At 45.6% G+C, this 20805-nt stretch overlaps 1 protein-coding gene across 4 annotated transcripts in view; it reads right to left on the bottom strand.

Annotated features, from left to right (window-relative positions):
• Positions 1-347: 347 nt before the first annotated feature.
• The window catches only part of LOC115326393, a 35285-nt gene continuing 14827 nt past the window's right edge, over positions 348-20805 (bottom strand). For all 4 annotated transcript variants that reach the window (XM_029987265.3, XM_029987262.2, XM_029987263.3 and 1 more), the window contains one exon: positions 348-1248. In XM_029987265.3, the coding sequence (XP_029843125.2) occupies positions 1006-1248 (243 nt within the window). In that variant the 3' untranslated portion in view covers positions 348-1005. The remainder of the gene's footprint in view (positions 1249-20805) is intronic.

Raw genomic sequence — 20805 nt, 5'->3', positions numbered from 1 at the left:
CTATCCGAACTTCGCGTGTCCCCCGGGCTTGGCTTGTCTATAGAGGCATTGCAAGCTACCTTCGTGTTTGAAGATGCTACCAAGGGACATTCCTCAAAAGGTTAGGGCGCAAACGAGCAGGGGGTGGTTAAACATTTGGACTACAAACCCCGAGACTGGGAAGAGAAGGGGCGAACAAACACAAGGTCCCAAACACAGCTCAATTGTTGTGTTTGAGACCTTGTGTTTGTCATTACCTTCTCTTCCCAGTCTTGGGGTTTTAGTCAAAATGTTGGACATTCCTTCCTCGCCCGCTGTACGCCGTTCACCTGCTTCTCACGGCGGAAATAAAAAAGAAAAGACAAGCGTCCAGTTATGAAGGGGATCCAAACTTATCCTCTTCTTTATCCAATGCTCGTTTATGCTGGGGTGGCAGTTCAAATGTTTAGGGGAGGCGCCCGCCATCCCTCTCCTCCCCTTGGTGCCGTTCCTGCTCAAGATCGGCTGTGGCTGACTTTCTACATGTATGCAAACTACGAGAAAAATAGCTAAAAAAACAAACACCGAGTAGAAAAAATTAACTCTCTTCTCCTCTCCTCAGCTCGGCCACTTACTACAGAATGTTTTATGGGTGAAAAGCCTTCCACAGGAACAAAATACAAACCATCGGCGATCCATAGAGAGGTGCGTCATCGGTGACGATGTCGTCGTCGAAGCTCGTCAATATAATCAACGAATCGTCCCAAAAGGCAGCATATACTACTCTTAAGCCATGGTCATACAGCTTATACATCATACAAAAGACAGTCTGAAGACACTGTCTGATGGCTTCCTTGTGTGACGGTCACACTCGTCTTACAAAAGCTGTCTGTAGACATGTTCAAAACATACATGAAGCAAACATGCTTTTGCAGGATGTATGAGCAGAGAGACCAAGGCTTCCCAACCGGGTTCGCCATTGGCATTGTCCGTTCTGGCTGACACAGTTCCTTCGTCGGAGCCAGTTCCCATCGCACGGGCGCACGCTCAGGATTGCACGTCTTGAGCGCTTTCCGATGTCTGCACTGAGGTGCTCCGTGTTCCGGAACCAGCGGCCAACGCGGGCGTCGTCCCAAGCGGCAACAGACGAATTTGTCCCGACGAAGGTCCGGGCGGCGACGACTGTAGGAACGCGGACAGCGGCTGCGTTCGCGGCGGGAGGACGGCTTGGCTCGCTGTCGGACCCGCCGATGTGACGGTGCTGTAGTCAGGAGGCGGAACGCCGTAGAGCTGCGAGAGGCCAGAATGAAAACGTAAAAAGCAATCTCAGAAACGCCACACACTCTTTTCTCACATCTAGGCAGACAGTATAGCCTGTGCCGAGAGGACAAATTAAACCGCCAGGGCCATGGTCGACCAAATCCTGCGCAATTTCGTGTAGGCCGAAGGAGGGGTGGAGATTCGTGAAGGAATTTCTTTTTTCTAAAAAATGCTTCTTTTGCAGGGTTTGTGGAACGTGAAAACGCGGAGCTTTTATTGCCTCTGCTTGAAGAATAGTAGGTAGACATCAAGGCAGCTTAAGCTTTGAGGTCTACCCACTATCCTTCAATCAGAGCCAATCAGAGCTCGACGTTCTGACGTCCCCACAACCTTTTCAAAACAGGCAGACGAACTTGCGCCCCGTATAGCCTGGTATGTTAAATTGTTAAACGACGTGGAAAATTGGGTGAGGAAATTGTCCTGTTCGTCCTGTCCGTGAGAAATTTGAGATTTACCGGCGCCATTGCAATATTACCGCGCGCAGCTGGCGAAGTAGGCAGCGCGGCCGTTGCCTAACGGTTGTGCTTACCTCCCACGCGAAGAACCAAGGTTCCATTCCTGGGAGCGACGAGTCTTTTTATTTATTCTTGCAATTTAGTGTTCTGGTAAAATCGAGAATCCTGTTACTTGCTCGAGGTCTGAATGTTCCACGCGCCGAACCTTCTACGCCCATTGTTCTAGAAGCCCACGCCTGTACTTAAGGGGCTCCGCGTGTTGAGCCGCAAGCAGTTTCGCCCAGTGTGCTCGGTCCTGCTGTTTCGCCGACATCGACGCCAGCGACGCTAACGTTCTTCTATTTTATTTTGGGCACCAGTTCGCCCCATTAAATGTTTAGTTTCTCCAGTTAACTCATCGGCTAATCCTTTGTCCTTCGCTACAATATAAAGCGGCCAAGTGCACCCCACGGAGTCAGACTGGTAGCACTGCCAAGGTACAATAGCGGTTGTCAATGCTCTAAGAGACAGAAAAAAATGAAAGCTGTGGCGATATTGTCGGTCTTAAAAGCGGCGCCGTCTACTTCGTCATGCTCCAATGTCACTTCCCGTGAGGATGATTATGTTGCTATTTCTGGCTAGGCGAAGCGCTTGCCAAAGGAACAATAAGATTGGAGGATGAAAATTATTGTGACGAGCATACGAGTCTGGAAAATACTGTATGATGACCACACTCCGTATCAAACTTGGTACGAGCAAAAACGGACCCTAGATTGCAAACACGCATGCACGCGTAATAGTGATGTTCCGCTCGTTTCAAAATGACAGATTGCCGGCTATTTTTGCAAATGACGAAGCAACCTAAAAGGAACGCAGCCTTTGTTCCCAAGAGCCTCGCTCATCGGTCAGTTTCGGAACAAAAACGAAGCCTGCGCCGAGTGAGTGACTACAGACGCCACGAGTATCTGCTGCGTCATTGCTATGCTGAACAAGCAGAGCTTCAAGCGTTCTGGTATCGGCGAAGCCCTTACTGGTCCAGACGCCATCATCGTCATTCATTTGTTTGTTTGTTTTTATATCAATTTCAGTAGACGACGCAAACAGGAAACCAGCTCTTTCAGACATGCGTAAGTAATTTATTTAAAACACCATTTATAAGCACTTTGAAGAAGGGAGTAAGCTTAGGAAAACAATTCCAAGTGCCCATATCAGTAAGAGCATTTTAAAACAAAACAATATCGGTGATGTTAACGATCGAACGAACGACTACGGTCATTACGTGAAGAGATGTAGGATGGTTTATTTATTAATTCATGACAAGTACATGGTCTGACGGAAGATTTCAGAAAGTGGATATATTGCCGGCAGCCGGCACAGCAGCCGAGGAGATATATATAGTGGGGTGTCCTATCATTGGCTGGCAGCAACACGTGGGGTATTGATGCTGCTGGTCTGCCGGTAAGCGAGAAAGGGTGTGAATTGGGGGGGGGGGGGGGGGGGAAGTCTGCTGCGATATGGCATGTACGGGTGGGCCTTGGTGGGCTAGCATTTTTGTAATTAGCTGCTGCAGACTGTCGCCGGCGAAGCGCCGTGAAGGGTGGGCCGGGTAGCTGTTAAAACACGCTCTCCAGAGACAGATGCACGTTTCGTCGGCACATACGTTTCATTGACACTTGTTACTCGAACTGCACGCTGTAGGGACATTTCGTCGCGCGTATATCATTGGGGACTTTTAGCAAACCGTTACCATGTTCCGCGTATCACACTATGGAGCCTTTGAACCATAATTTTAAAGGGGCAGTGCAACAATTTTATTTACTTATTTAATTACCTCTAAAGGCCCATAGGGGGCATTACTTAGAGGGGGGTAAATAGAATGTCATCATAGTCGTACAATGTTGTGATTGTATGAAAATAGAAAAGGAAAAATAATCAAGCTAGAGTTCAATAACGCGTAACATGGTGCATGGTCACGCAAACCGGCATGTAATAAGTTCTAAGTGATTAAAAAGTAATACAGAAGAAATGTATATGTGCTACCAAAAAAGAGGGTACATAAAAATAGAAAAGACTTACTCAGCGATGATGAAATTAACAAGTGAAAATATCGTGGCATTAAACTTTCCCGTGCTACTTAGAAAAAAAAAATAGATGTCCTGATAAAGAGCCACGTAACAATGAAACAAACGTGTCATGGTTTGTTGACTGTGCGATTTCGCTTGCTGACCCATTCCAGTCGAGTAAGGCCTGCAGAAGCGGGAAAAATTTATACAAGTTAGTTTTTGCGAAAGAAATATGAACTATGTTGGGGTGATCATGACGAGGAAAGATGCGGGGGGTGACGTTATTATCGCGAAATTCAGTTGAAGAGCGAAAAAGCTTATGGGAATGCGATAGCCCAGCAAGATATCTTCTTTGCTGAAGTGTTTGTAAGCCAATTGACGCTTTAAGTTGTGTGACGCTTAGGTGCGCATTGTTTTAATATGAATCGAGTTGCCCTGTTTTGAAGAGATTTTAGCCTGTCATTTAAATACTTTTGATGCGGGTTCCAAATTATAGATGCATGTTCCATCTTTAGCCTAATCAGAGCAGTGTACGCTACTAGTTTTGTTTCTCTTGTTGCCATGTACAAATGTCTTCTCGTAAATCCTAAAGATTGATTTGCTCCTTTCAGAATGTAGTCTATATGATTTTTCCACGAAAGATTAGGACTTAGGTGAAGACCCAGACATTTAAATGACGTTACTTTATCTAATTTTGAATCTATGAGGGTGTAGTCATTATGTAGAAGGGAAGAACGGTTTGTAAATGCCATCGTTTTAAACTTTTCTATATTCATTTGCATTTGCCATGTTTCACACCATAGCATATTATGCTATTCCAATCTCTTTGGAGGGCAATGCAATCTGATTGATTTGGTATATGACGGTATACCACACAGTCGTCTGCAAACAGTCGAATTTTTGATGAAAGATTGTTATGCAGGTCATTTATATAAACGAAGAACAAAAGTGGCCTAAGAACAGATCCCTGAGGCACTCCAGATTTGACACTTACGTGGGGTGAACTTATGTCATTTGCTATTACGGTTTGCTTTTGGTTGTTGAGGTATTCTCGAGCCCGCGTAATTATCTTTGCATAATTTTAAGATATTGCAATTTTTTAATGAGACGACTGTGTGGTCCGCCATCAAAGGTTTTTGCAAAATCTTTGAAAACTGCGCCGGTTTGCGAGGATGCATGACTGTTGGTGTGCAGATCAGTTATCAGTTCAAATAGCTGAGTTTCGCATGAAAGACGGCGTTGAAATCCATGCTGGTTAGGAAAAAGTATATTCTTAGTAGCAAGGTGCTTCATCACTGATGAATAGATGATATGTTCAGAAGTTTACATAAAACAGATGTTAGGGATAGGGGTCTATAGTTTGTTGCACAGTTTCGGTTTCCGGATTCGAAAATCGGGACTACATTTGGCTAATTTCCAGTCGGTCAGCACACAACCGGTGTCAAGTGACTGCTGGGAAAGGCTGGCAAGCACAACGCCTGACGCACTTTTAGTCACTTTTAGTAGCTTAGAGCATACCCCGGGGTATGCTCTAGTGTTCATTTGGATGATTTTAGTATGAACATTGATGGTGTGATGAGTGCTATTGATTGACTACCCACAAAATCAAGCCCAGCTAGGGCCAGATGGCCATCTGGCCCTAGCTGGGTTTGATTTTGTGGGTAGTCAATCAATAGCACTCATCACACCATCAATGTTCATACTAAAATCATCCATATGAACACTTGATTCTGTGCAAGATAACTCAGGTAGAGGAAGTTCATCTGTGAACACTTCACAAAAAAAAGGCGTTAAGTTTTGAGGCTGATTCAAAAGTGGAGAGTGTCACGTCTCCTTCCTGGAGCAGAGAAAATTTATTTGTTTTCTTTGGTGTTTACTGCACGCCAGAACTTTTTGGGGTCTGTTCTTAGTATGCTAAGCAAGTTATGGTTTAAAAAAATATATCTATTTTGCTTTTTGTATTTCGTTTTTGCATAGACGTGCGCACTCTTCGCACAATTGCCAGTCATGCTAGCTTCGTATACCTGAAAATTTGGCCTTTCTGAACAGTCTTTTCTTTTTCGAGATCACCCATTTTACCCTTCGCGAAAACCAGGGACAGTTCTCACTTGGGTTGATAACCAACTTCGGGATAAAGTTTTCACATATCAGTATATTAGTTCTTTTTTATATATAAATTGCCAATTGTCTTTAACTGGACATGCGTGACACTTACTTAAATACTGTGCCAGAAAGTTCGACAAAGAGTTCATGATGACACCGCTGCTTGCCTTAGAATAATCATAAATGACCTTTCTAATATCCGATTCTCGTAGTTCTCACACCATTACAGCTAAAGTAAACAAGTCTATGGTTGCTAATTTAATCAATAACACGCACAGATATGTCTTCGGGGTCAGAGGTACAAACAAGGTCCAGTACAGCATCACCTCGCGTAGGATGATTGAGGAGTTGTTTAATTGAAAAATAATTTAACAGATTAATAAAGCTTGAAGACTCTCCTTTCCGTGAACAGGTGGTACACACATTTAGTTTAACCCAATCAATTCCTGGGTAATTAAAAGCACCAGCCAAAATAATCACTGAACGTGGATACTTTGATTGAATATGTTCGAAGATATTGGTTAATTCATTCACAAATTCACCGGTTGAATCAGGCGGGCGATAGCAAACACCGACTATAACATTTTGAAAAGAAACACCAGATATATAGACACCCAAGGGGTTTCAAGAGGCGAAACAACGGGCAGCGCACTGCAGGTTATGTCCCTATGGACCGCAATGATAACACCACCGCCCCGTTTGGTTGGTCGGTCTTTACGAAAAATGTTGTAATTTGTGTTTAGTAGTAATCTTGAGTTTGGAGTCGTATCGAAAAGCCATGTTTCGGTTCCAGTGATTATTTCGGGTGACCAAGAAACGAAGGTGCCCGCTAACTCATCCTGCTTTGATAGAAGGCTTGATAGAATGTTGAAAGAATTTGCAGTTTGTATTTTTTTATATTGTTTATCTCCAAAAACGCGTCACCTTGCGCCGAAATACTGCTATTTCGCTGCGAAAGCGCAAAGATAAAAAAACAAAAAACGAGTTATTTGCCGATCAGCAGCCGCGTGTGGCGGTTACGGGAACTACGGTGACAACGACTCGGGGGACACGCGGAAGTCAACAAAACGGTCCCCCTTCGCTGCTACACTCGCCATCAGCCCCGTGGCGAACCGTCTTTTGAGACGTCCGCTCGCCGCGACCTTCAACAATGCTAATTCTTGAAAAGTCGACAATCGCGGAGGAAGTGGCTGGGGTTTCTGAAATGAGAACCCACGGAGAAAGCAGGTGATCCCCCAGAGTACGTCCCTCGAAAGAGGACGTGGAGAGTTGAGAGGCAGTTTCCCCTTCGATTTGTTTCATTTTTTTTTAATAAAAACACGCACGCGCAAGAAAAGAAAACACGTTTTTCTGTTCTTCGCTTCATATGTGACACGGATGGGCGAACTTAGAATCATGCTTCAAAGGCTCCGGTAGTGTGGTACGCGGAGCACGGTAACGGTTTGCTAAAGGCTCCCTGCGATGTCGAGCGTAGCAAACGTGGCGTAGCGCAGCGCACACGGATACTGACCGGTCGCAGATATGGCGTTTCTGCACTCTAATAGCAAGTTCGTTTCACGGCACTCGTGCCCACGCGTGCCCACTCGCAGCGTGGAACGGGTTCGTTTCGGCCGGCACTCCACGAGCGGTTGCACACTCCGAGTTCGTTTCAGCGCTGACACCCCACGCGTGCGTGCACTGGCTGCACCGAGAAAATCGGGAGTGCGCCAAAATGCAATCCCGTCATGCCTCGCTCCGGCGGGGCCGGCGAGGAGCGGGAGCAGACGACGAGGGTTCGTCTGCTACGATGTGTCGCGGAACCGAACGGGAAAAAAAGTAGATTTTCTGATAGAAATCGCGTCCCGCGGGCCACGAAATCAAACGCGAGCTTGAATTGTGAGCGTCTGCTTTTTCCCGAAGAAAGCAATTGACAACCCGTGATTTATTTGCAGGTTTTAAATCGCTCTGTTGCCGTACAAACGCTGAAATATACCAGTGTGTAAAGGAATGCTCAGAACAAACGTAACAGCGGCCCCCGAGATATCTATCACCATCCGTGTGCGGGGGAAAAATTTAACATTTGTCGACAAAGCTCCCCCAGCAGAAACCTCCGACTGCTCAATAAGCATCAGAGAAAGCTAAAGATGGTAACTTTACCCGAGGATTGGGCAACATCATCATGTTTAACATTTACCTACGTCAGCTAACTTGCCCCGTCGTATTTTGTTCGAGAATGTTCTTGTTCTCGACGCCCTCACCAAGGCTAATATCTGATCCACCTATAATGACGATCCAAATAGAAAGTCCCAGTTTTGCTGGATATTCCAACAGGCTAGTTTTAAGCCGCACCCTTTCAGCGGTTCACGCATAATACCATGTTCAAACGGATCATGCTTGTGCTCGGACAGCATCATCAGTTTTCTTCAGTGTAAACGGTTATAAGAATTGAAAGATCGCAACCAGCTGCTTTGTAGACAGCTGGTTGCGGAAATTTACGCCGTCTGTAACTATCTCTACGGCAGCCGAGCTGCTTGAAGTCATCGCAACTATGTGGCAGCGACCAACGTTTCTAGATAAACGTTGGTAGCGACTGCATTCTCGCATTCCCACGCATCACTCCGATCAGAAAGGCGCTAGTTTCGGTTTAAAGTCGGTACCTTTTCTACAACATAGATGGCGGCAGAATCAGTCTTCTGCACTCGGTGCATTGGGCGAGTTCGTTTGAGTCCAGTTTTCCGTGCAACACTCTGAGAGTGCGATGCATTCTGGGAGAGAACTCGAACGGTGCCAGTGCGTGTGAAACGAACTCGCTATAAGGAATGCCTGCGCGTCTACTTACCCGCAAAGTACTCAAAGAGCCAATTTCTGCGGTTTACGAAATCAGCTCAGCGAATGATGAAGCGGAACATCTGTTTAGACCTCAAAATGAAGTCCGCGCTGTGGCATTACTTCCTGGACGCAGTAAGTCCAATCAGACGAAAACATTTTTGGACTATGCTAGGGCTGATTTTAACTCAATCAACGACGAACTTTGCCATTTTCTAGAGGACTACATAGTTTGTTTTGCTGAGCGCTCAGTTGATGATAACTGGTGTTTATTTAAAGAGAAAGTTATGTCACTCATGAACGCCCATGTTCCCCTTCGCGTGGTATCTTCTTCACCAGAATCTCCATGGTACAGCGTGACATTGAAAAAGCTGTCAAATAAAAAGAAACGATTATTTCGCACTGCAAAGCTATCGGACCATGTACAACGCTGGGAGGCCTACCATGTTGCAGCTAACGTATATACGAAAGCAGTCGAAGAGGCAAAATTACATTACTTTAACAATACGCTGCCGTCAATGTTGCTTAACAATCCGCGTCAATTCTGGAAAGTTATTAACCCTCCTTCTAGTACTGGCATAGTGCTTAGGGACACCCATGGAGAGGAGGTGCCGAGTGAAGTGTGTTCTTTTTTGTTAAATGATGTGTTTGTTGGATCTTTTTCATGCACGGTAACCTCAGATTGTCCTGTATTTAGAACTTATGATTTTTTGCCCATGTTTCCTGTTATTGTAAACTGTGAAGGTGTATCTAATACTATTGAAAACCTTAAAACCAATACGACCGCAGGCATTGATAATATTAATGCTAAGTTTTTGAAAAACACTAATACGTACTCACGCGTTATCTTATCTAAATTATTTTCGCAATCACTCGAACAAGGAGAACTGCCAAAAGATTGGAAGGTGATCCCTCTCCACAAAGGTGGCGATAAGCATAACCCTTTAAACTTTCGTCCCATTTCTTTAACGAGCATTCCTTGTAAAATCCTTGAGCACATCATTTACACTAACATTTTCAATTTTCTAGATTCAAATTCGTTTTTTAACTCAGCGCAACATGGAATTCGAAGGTTTTATTCATGTGAAACTCAACTCCTAACCTTTACTCATGACCTTCACGTAACACTTGACCGGGGTTCCAGGACTGACTGCATATTTCTTGATTTCTCAAAAGCTTTCGACAAGGTTCCTCACGCGCTGCTTCTTCATAAACTCCGTAAACTTAACATAGATCTAAATATAATCGCTTGGATAGAATCGTTTCTATCAGACCTTAACCAATTTGTTCACGCTAACGGAACTAATTCTTCAACTTCACCTGTCAAGTCCGGTGTCCCACAAGGTTCCGTATTAGGTCCACTTCTATTTCTTATATATATTAACGATCTTCCCACGCATGTATCTTCTTCTATTAGCCTATTCGCTGATGACTGTGTAATTTATAAGGAAATCATTAACGACTCTGACATATCTGCTCTTCAGACCGATATTAACAACGTCACCCGCTGGTGCGATAATTGGCTTATGGAACTTAACACCTTTAAATGTAAATCTATGAGAGTGTCCCGTCAAAATAACACTTGTCCCTCCTACTGTATTAATAACTCCACCTTGCTTTCTGTGTCAACCTATAAATATCTCGGTGTTCATATAACTAACGATCTCTCCTGGAACATCCATGTCGACTATATCACTAACAACGCTAATCGCTTATTAGGCTATCTCAGAAGAAACTTTTCCCTTGCCCCTGTTTCACTTAAACTTCTCCTATATAAAACTTTAGTGCGCACCAAACTTGAGTATGCAGGCTCTATCTGGAACCCTGGCGTATCCCTAGCATCATCCATTGAATCCATTCAAAATCGCTCCGCACGTTTTATACTTTCTAACTATCACCGTACAGCCAGCGTCACCTCCATGAAAGCGTCTCTACATTTGCCCAATCTCTCCTTTCGTAGAAAAATAGCTCGCCTCTGCTTATTTCACAAAATTTATCACTCTAACCCAGCATTTCGAGCCTCATTAATTTCAGAACCATCATACATATCGCCGCGCACCGATCATCCACTAAAAGTAGGAATCCCCTACTGCATCACTTCCACCTTTTATGCCTCCTTCCTACCTCTGACCTCCGTCGACTGGAACCGCCTTCCCGCATCCGTAGTCTCACTTAAAGGGCAACTCCGCTTAATTTCAAAAATTTTGAGATAGTGGCCGATTTTGCTTTTTGAAGCACTCAAAAACAATCCCCAATCCTTTGTTTCGCGAAAAATAAAATATTTTTCGTGTAATTTTACTCTAGCCATGATCACAAACCGAAACCGAAACGGTGGCAAAGCCGGACAACATTGTATATTCGGCATCACTAAGCATGTGCCCCCACGTGATATACAATGGGAAGAAGGAGCTCCCCTCTTATCAGGATCCTCCTTTGTGCCTCCTGGATTAGCAGAGGCGTCGCTATTTTCCCCCCAGAAGATTATAGAGGATTAACCTGTCACTCAAAATTCTTACAAAAGCAGCTTCCCTCCCCGGGGAGAGCACGGCGCTGGCGCCACCCGTGCTCTCCCCGGGAAAGAAAACAAAATTGAAAAAAAAGGAAGCTGTACATGCTTGATGACGCCACGGACGTGCCGGTAGAAGGAATTTGGAGGAAGCGGAAATGCAGCCGGGCAGTGTTGTCTGGCCCGCACGTCTCATCCAAAACCAGCGGATTCGTGCTTGTCAAACTTTGACAGCGATTTTAATGAACTTCTAGGCGGAATTCCGTCGTAATATTTGCCATGGGGGTTTTGTAGATGATAACAAAGAGAACTGTATAGTTTTGCACTACTGGAAAAGAAGCGGAGTTGCCCTTTAAGCGCGAAACACATGCACGACGAAACCGTCCGATCCGACGTCCGACCGCGCAATACGACGGTCGGAGGCGGGGGTTTTCAACGCTCTCCGATGCTACGAAAACCCTCTCCCCCAAGGTCATTCCGGCAGTCCGCACGTCGGATCGGAAGGTTTCGTCGTACATGTGTCTCCCGCTTTACTGACGCTGCTGATTTTAAAACCGCCATAACTGATGTTCTTAACAATGTTCCATAGCGATTCTGTACCTTGTTTTTTTTTTTTTTTTTGCGTTTTGTTTTTATTGTTTACCTGATATTGATGTATATATTTCCACTCCTCTCTGTAATGCCTTCGGGCCCTGAGAGTATAATAAATGAAATTAAATGAAATTACGCAATGCAAGCATGGCGCTTTGCATCGCGTAATGCCACAGCGCAGACTTCATTTGGAGGTCTGAACGGATGCTCCGCCTCATCATTCGCTGAGCTGATTTCCTAGATCGTAGTGATTGGCTCTTCGAGTGTTTGGCGGGTAAGTAGACGCGCAGGCATTCCTTAGAGCGTGCTCGCCGGCCAATGAGAGGCGCACATTCTGCTGCGTTCACCGTGCTCTACGTCGAAGTATAACAGAGCCTTAACTATATTAGATCGCGTTATAATTCCGGCTGCCGCCACGCTATCCCCCGCAAAAATATGCCGACAGTATAGTCACGTGGTTGCAGCCAGCCAATGGGAGTTAAACTGCCGGTATTTTTCCGCCCGGAATACCCTACCAGCTGCCGGCAGAATAGGCTCGTCCAAGATTTTATTGGAGGTTGTGACGGGGTTCTGTGCCCTTTCAGGTGAATGATTACTACCGTTTTTACCTAAAGTTAAGAGTGCAAAATGTACGTTATGCGGACAAGTTTCCATGTATGGCGTTTAGTAGTGAAGCCATTTGAATACTCATTAAAACTTTGGTTTGGGCTAGTTGGTCCATTGTAGGTATAAGGTTTAAAAGCGCAAACAGACAGGGACAATAGAAAATAACACAAACGACAGGGACAGGGACAACTTCCCCGTTTCGGCTCTCAGCTCCGGTTTCTAAAAAATGACCGCGACAACATAGCGGACTGCCAAGTTTGCAGAGCCAACTGTGAGTAACGAAGGCATGCACGTTGTACTCCTCGGTCAGAGCGCCTTCTGCATGTTCAGAGAGCTGCGGCGCGCAGAGATGATAAGGGCACTCGGCTAGTATCAGTATTGGGGCCAGACACGGGAACAATACGTGATTACCGAAGCACAAAAAGCGGGCATTTCTTTATCGGACATACGTTAAGAAGATGCACGACTCTTAGAAGACTCGGTGAATTTTTGTTCAGCACGAAAAAAGTGTTTAATACCCTTGTCAGACAAAAAAAAAAAAAAAAAGAAACGGGAATTTCGTTGAATGCCACTTGAGCGAGCAGGGAACGCATTAACTCGCGATTTTGCCTCTGAACTGTGTACTAAAGCTAGGAATAGTGTCATATTAGCGTGTTTTAACCTTCAAATTGTGTAAGAGAGTAGCTGCAAGAGAGATGACGTTACGAGAATTTTCCAGTTTCAAAAATTTAAACCTTTATTCTTTTTTCATTGCATTTCATTTATTATACTCTCTGGGCCCGAAGGCATTACAAAGAGGAGTGGAATTATATACATCAATATAAGGTGAACAATAAAAACAAAACGCAAAAAAACGCAAAAGGAAAAAAAAAATCAAAACGTTTACTATTCCCCATTGAAGAGTAGCAGAATGACAGAGGTCCCCCTGCCAAGCAAGGGACCACTGACATCGTAAGAGTTCACAAGACGGCGGGGAGGAATTGAACTGCCCCGAGTTGTTTACCTTCTCACTCTAACTCCGCCCACGCAGCCCACGCTACACGAACCGACCGAGCCGATTAGGCAGCACCAAAATTGCTTCGTTACGGCGCCTGTTCTCTTTGCTCTCTCGCCGGCGGCACCAATCACAAGCTGCTAATGCCCCGTAATCGAACACACCGTAATCCCACTCTAAAAAAATAAAACCACGATGTGACAATCTGTCCTGACAGGGCAAGTTTGTCAACAAAAATGAATTCTACCCGGTGGCAAATATTCTGCACTATACGCTGTCGAGGCAATAGCGTAGCTTCGGCAGTGCTCCAACGTGTCTACCTGGCGTGGGAGTGAGTGCGAATGGGGGCGCAAGCCGAAGCCACGCGTGCTCTCGTGGCAGAGTATACGGTGCAGCAGCCTGGCACGCGGAGCTGCCGTACCGTGGAAGCTGCGCCAGCCTGGACTAATAAAGTCACTGGAAGAGTTTCAGAGTATTGCGCGTGGAAGCGAACATAAGTACTGCGCGTTTGCGTTATGTGCTCCGCGCTCTGAATGCGCGCCGTCGTCGTGCGCCAATCTATAAGACATAACGTGGACTCCCGCGCACGCTCAGTGCTTGCGTTTGCATATACGCAATACTAAAAGTCGCAAGTATTCTTTCTTATTGTGGAGCGAAATGTGGACGATGCGATCGATAGATTCTCGTCACTTAATTCAGTTTTATTTTTGCCGCGAGACTGATCGAACAATGCTCAGAATTCATCGACACGGACAGAGGGGGCGGATAAGAGAGGCCTATCTCAAAGAATTCCCCAGCCATCGCGATAAGTCACGGTCGCTTCCGCCGTTTTGTGCTGCAATGCCAAGGTATCGCAGTACAATATCCATTTATCTATCTATACCAAGGTAATTTAACGCCTCCAATCGGAACCGGCAGCTCGAAATGGCCTTGAAACCAGTCCATTGTGCGACCGCTTGCAGGCTTGCCAACAGCCATTCCGAACACCTTCCAACTATCCCGTTGTAAACGGCTCTGGACTTGCATCAGACATGCCGCTGGTTACCAGTGGCTTGTCAGGATATTTCGTGTTTCGATCGGATTGCTCTGGATTTTGGACATGGCAGGTGGAACCAAGGCCATAACCCGAGAAGATGCTTCTGAAGTTGCCCGAGTAAATGCTAACGATTATTTTATCCTCCAAACAAATACCGCTGCAATAACATGTGTTGTACAGGCACTGATGCGATGAGATCATGGAACATTTATGAACATTGCACCCTATCAAGCAGTTACAGTGACGTGCTAAACAAATCTGTTCGCATTCCAACTTGTTTGCAGAAAAGATAACGAGTAAAAGTGTAAACAACGTTGTGTATACGACAATACTTACTTCTACATTTTTTCGGACCTTGCGTAAATGTACCGCTTAGAAAAATTCCCGACGTTTCTAATCTATAAAACGCGTGTTCCTTTTTCACCTCGTGCAATAATATTCCCGGAAAAAAGAAACAAAAACAGCAACAACAACAATAAGCGTTTTCCCTTCAACTCGCAGCCAGAACAAGCGGCCACGTGACCTGGAGGAGCTTTGGGTCCCCCAAAGTAACTTGGCGCGGGCCGCGCTGACCATGAACAGACGACTCAAGCTGTTTGGGGGACCTAAAATGGCCTCCTATTCTGAAACTCCCTAACGTTTATCATAACCACGTGCTGAGGTTGGGAAAGCACAGGACACGCACTAAGTTCGGTCGCACACGAATTGCCTATAAAAAAAAACTCTGTTTCATACTTAGCGTGCAACGCTGTCAAGGCTACTGGCGCGAGCGTGGGGCTCGATCTCGTTGGTCATTCGCACGCGTTCTCGCGCAAACAAAACCATAGATGAAGCCACGCGCTCGCGCCAGTAGCTTTGACAGCGTTGCACGCTAAGTATGAATCGTGCTTGTCCTTTGTCCCCCTTGTTCCTCTTCTCCAGGGATTCGTTATTCGAGTTCCTGCAGACGTGGTTGGGGTTCTGTGTTGCAATTAGATTTTGGCCCCGGTGTTTATGATAATTCTTTGGGCACCAAGTGTACTTCGTTTTTTTTTTTTTTTCTCTTTTTTTACTTTGCATTCAGGGCTCCCACTTTGGCACGTTGCTTTGTCACTGCTGATAATCCCCGTGACCGCCAGGACGAAGATCAACTGGATGACGTTCATGCGTTGCGTGGACAACAACTACTTCAAGATATTCTCACTTGACGCCATGTGCGTAGTCCTAACAATGTACGCCCAGTACAGGATCATGCAGAAAGCCAACTGCCCCAACTGCGAAAGGTAAGTGCCACTGCAGAACCCCGCCTCACCTTACTGAGCGTGCCTAAACATATATTAGGAGAGCTCGACCATCCAAAGACAATAATTCAAATGACTAATGTGAAATGACAAGCAAGCGCCCACCCGACATTTGAATCAATTCTGAAAAACTGACGTACAAGCGCCTGTTAAATCTAAACGAAAAAGAAAGAAAGGGGCACATGATAGACTGGGCTTCGGCGGTTCGTACCAGCGTGCTCGGAAAAGCGGTCGACATGGAGCAGCATCTCGTATTCAGAAGCCTGGGGCGGGTGCTGGCCTGTCTTTCGATTATTAATCAAACGTTTCAAAAATAGCGGGTGGGCACTTTGGGCAGGTGCTCGGTATTTTACGCTAGAGCCCAAACTTGAATGAGGCGGTGAATAAATATTATAGAGCCCACATCAAATTCTACAGACTGTTGTATATATTTGCAATCGTTGTAGCATATACTGTATAATTAATTACTATCTGATATTTTGGTTCTTTATATCCATGAGTGATTTTATTTAAGATGAAGCAGGAGTTCGACTAGTAAATATAGCAACTTATTGTTTTTAGAGTTGCAGTTCCTAGGTGGTTTGGATAATTTAATCTCTACTTGTTCTCGGAAGACGGCTGTGCTAACGCGAGAACTAATTCACTGAGAAAGCAAACAAACACCTGTTTCGTAGAAGTTTATACCGCGTAATTGAAATAGAAATCACGGAGTGTCCAATGCAATTCTAAGGTGCACATTGTGTGTGTATCCGTAAGATGATTTAAATTCGTTCAGATTTACATGACAAACATTCCAAACTCGACTAGTAGGTCGCTTTAATTAAATTTTTAAAGGCACGGGTCTTGTCAACTCTTTCAACTACTAACTTCACAACGTAGCACGTAGCTGACACTTCGTACACCATTCATAATATACACTTGTATGAAGGGTATTATTGTATTGAATGTGATGCAGTATCACACATCACTTTAAAAAAATAAAGCATTTTGTTTTTGCCTTTTAGATAATTTTAGAAACTGTCTTTCCAGCTGAGTATAACTTCCCCAAACCAACATATGGGCGATGTGAAGTCGTGATAAGGCATCAAAGCTGGCTTTTGGATTGTGCGTTCTTTCCTGAACGAGGGCCTGCCTTCACAACACAAAATTTGTGGTTTCTCTAGGTCCATTGCAATATTCATCTGATAAATCAAGTGTGTGTTCTTAGGATCTAGTATACTAATATAATTCACAACTAGAAAAAAAAAAAGATTCCAGGTCTGCCATTTGTTTAAAGGAATAACTACTTAGGATTAGTTTTAGAGCGCAGCTCTTAGGCGCCCGTTTCCGGCTTGAGCGGCGTCGGCGTAACCGCGAGCCCCCCCTCCCCCCCCTCCCCCCTCGGGAGGACCTGGGGGGGGGGGGGGACACCCTTCCCCAAGGTCACGTGCCCCCCCCCCCCCGAGTTCACGTGACCCCCAAGGTCACATGACCCCCCCCCTCAGTACCCTTCCCTCCTCCTCCTCAAGAGCTGCGCTCTAATTCGGCGTTACAAGGAGTTGTAAACAGCTTTCACTTTTTTAAAGATATTAACTACCCCATAAACAGTATGTTTACAGTCAATTTAGCACTTTAGCCACCATGTCCTTCTCCTCCTTATCCCCATTAAAAATTAAAAAAAGACCGCGCCGATCGTTTATGTGTAGTGCTTAAAAAATGCCTCGCCCCTCTATTGTGACGCGTGTCGTATGAGACGCGCGCTCGTAGTTTATTATGGTACCTGAATGGAACACGTATCCGATGTTGTGTTTACCGCGTCACCAAATATGGTCCTTCGATTTCCGTTTGACGACGTCAAAGAAGTGTCATGTTGTTGTTGCCTTCTGCAATCCTGGCAGTGAAACAGCCGCAGACGTGTGTGCGGCAGGCGCCTGTTCTGCTATACAGTACTTGGAACGCGTCTATGACTGTTTAGCGTCCGACACCGCCCATCGTAAGTGGCAACCAATGACGTCACAACAGCCGGAATGTCACGCGAACACGAGTGTTGCTGTCGCACTAAGTCCTATTGGCAACTTTCATTGCGCGTTTTTGAACCAACTTTCGCGGCTTCGTCTTTCAACCACCAGGCGCAGCGAATATCTGATTCGCTCGAGAAGGCTGGCGAACGAACCTGCCGCCACAGCTTTCAGCTCCGATTTCGCCGGAGTCGCCAATACTCCTAACTGCAGAAACTTCCGCGGAATGTCATGCTGGAGAGAGACTCGCCACGGAACAGGCGTTTGCCACATCTACCACAGCCGCTGTGACACCGCGACAATCGCAGTCGGCGACAGCATGACGTTTCTATGACGTCATCAGGCAGGAATCGAGAGACCACGCGAGTTGGAGACGCGTTCCAGGCACCATGGTTCTGCTGCAGGCCACTCTCCCACAAAGATGACTGAATCGATTGGCTCGTTTCTTTTTTAAGAACTGCGTAAACTTCGGAATGTTTTAACGCATTGCGCTATCCCAGGTTCTTCCACTGTCGCGCCAACTATGTTCCGTCCAAGTGGTGTCGGGACACTCCGAAAGCGCTGCAGATGATCCAGACAGTCAGCAGCTGCCAAGACCTCGCCAAGGACCTCAATCTTCGAGAGCAACACGAAGACGAGGACGCGCGCAAGGCCGGGAGGGCGAAGATGGACTGCGCCGCCCTGTACCTCTCCAGGGCGGGCTGCCCTTACGATCCGACCACGGGAAGGTGTCCACGAACATCGCCACCGAGTCGGACCAACGGATCGAGCAAGGGCCTGCCGAAAGACACCGCGCGGCCACGAGTTCCTGCTACGAGGAACTTAGTCCCTGGCGGTCCGGCTGCAGCTGTTGGCCAGGAATAAACGAAGTTATATCCGACTGAGAAAGGCCCTTCGCGGCCAAGGACAGATGTCAGAGGGGTTTTGTAGATCGTGCTTGCCCCTTTGACGCTCTATCGGAACGAAAACGTCGCTACTGCGCAGTGCGTATGCGTGCCGCTACAAATGAGGAGCCCATTCACAATCTGACAGCATGGTCAGGCTCAATGGGATGTGCAGTATCCTTGTAGCACCATTGTGCATAACTCAGCGTTTGCTCAATGAAGTTCTTAGGAAAACTGCAGAGAAGCTGTAATCTGGGATAAGGAGCAGAGCTATGCCTGATGTGAAGCGAACTTCGGGGATCTTATGAGCACCAGTAACGTGCATTGTAGCACCTACGAGCACCAATGTCCAGAGTGTTCCTTTGTGACCTCGGAAACATTGCGAAGAAGCCGAAATCCAGGGACAGGGGTGGTTTATAATGCAGGTGAAGCCAAATTTAAGGAGATCTCAAGCAATGTCAAGGCTTCAAAGTTATGGCAATTTGTACCAAAGAATGTGCAGATTGAGTTGACTTCCTGAAACTTTGGTGTAGATTTGTTTAATCTGATATGAAATTACGAAAAATGTGACTTAAATCGTTGGAGAAAATCACTGGTTTACTAAGAGAACTTGGTAACTAACTGGGTGCTCACCATGTATGTGGATAAACACTTTTAGAAAGGGTGATTCTTTTTTTTTTCCAAGGCTTTTTGAGAAATTGTTTAGTTTAATCTCGGAGTGCAATGTACATATGTTCCAAGCTCATGCTGGTTATTTCCTGGGCTATGTTAGGGTGTGTATATCCAGTGCTTGGAATATGCTGTGTGGAGAGCAACTTGCGAACAATAGGGCAATGACACTCTTTGAACTTGTAAGTCTATCCACATTACCCTTCAAATATCCAGCGAAAGACCTCATCCCTGTAACCTCATTACATGTATCTAGAAAAGACGTTCCGTGCTCAGTGTGCTACTGTTGCTACTGTGTTCTCATTGAGGCTCATTGATCGTTACTCAAGATAAACATAGCTGCTTATTCACACGGCTTCTCAGTCCTGCGCACTCAATTTGGCATCACAATCCATCTCATTTTAGAGCGCAGCTAGGCACCCGTTTCCGGCTTGAGCGGCGTCGCCGTCGGCGTAACCGAGCGTTGCGTTATGGGACGTTTCCCATAATGACGTCACATGTGATGTCACGTGTGACGTCACGAGGGTCACGAGGGAGGAGGAGGAGGAGAAGGGAATTTCTTCCGCTAAATTTAGCGGAATAAATTCCCCGCTAGATTTAGCGGAAAACTTTTCCCGCTAAAATTATTGAAAAAAAAAAAAGCGGCGTCTTCGTTGCGGAGAGCGTAGCGGAGATGGGGAAACGGTCTACGGAAACTACCTAATAGGGAGTTCTAGCGAATCGTGTCTGCGTTTCCATAGCGACACCTGATACCTGCACGCACAGTGGTGAGCGGTGCATTTGCGCATGCATGCGCAATGGTTTCTTTGCAGTATCGGGTATGGTTAGCAGAGTACAAACACAATCTTCTAAAGGTTCCCGTTGATGCGAGTGGTCATAGCCTAACAAAGTGTGTGCATCGGTATAGACGCGTGTATGAACGTTCGAGCGTTCATATATTAAAATGACATCGAGATGTAAAAAAATTTAAAAAAATCGGAAATTGTCGCGAGTCATTATTTTATATTTTCCGTAAAATTCAAGCCGCAGTGACTGCGACGGTATTTCATATTTAATATTATTCGTCTGGAATTCACAGCCCAGTGCGCTTCTGCTTGTAGAAATGCAATGTCCTACATTATATGAAGACTAATCTTTTTAACGACATTAAAAAGAGATTCAGGAACCTGTCACAGAGGGAAGTCTGCCGTCTTTTAGATCTAAGTACACTCTGAACGAGTTACGGTTGCAGCGATGTGTAACTGTAATTCATTTAGAGTAACTGTAGCACTTTTAGCACGAGATGCTCGAAGGGGATCATTATTGTGTCTGCAAACATAATTGACGTATCTCACAGTCGTTTCGTTCTCGTTTTAGTCCTTCTGTATCTGTAAACATAAATGATCTCACAGTTGCTTGGTTCTCGTTTTAGTTCTTCGCCGACCGGGAATTCCTTCATACACTCGTCATTTGCCGTATGATAACCTTAGCTCCAAAAACAGTTCCTCCGCCGACAAATTGCCTGATTTAGAAACGTTACAAGTTTTGACATCTCTACTCCACCTCACGGCGTTGTGGAA

Source organism: Ixodes scapularis, unplaced genomic scaffold (assembly GCF_016920785.2).
Source record: "Ixodes scapularis isolate PalLabHiFi unplaced genomic scaffold, ASM1692078v2 PGA_scaffold2__306_contigs__length_199485367, whole genome shotgun sequence".
NCBI lineage: Eukaryota > Metazoa > Arthropoda > Arachnida > Ixodida > Ixodidae > Ixodes > Ixodes scapularis.
This window is presented reverse-complemented; position numbering and strand designations above follow the sequence as displayed.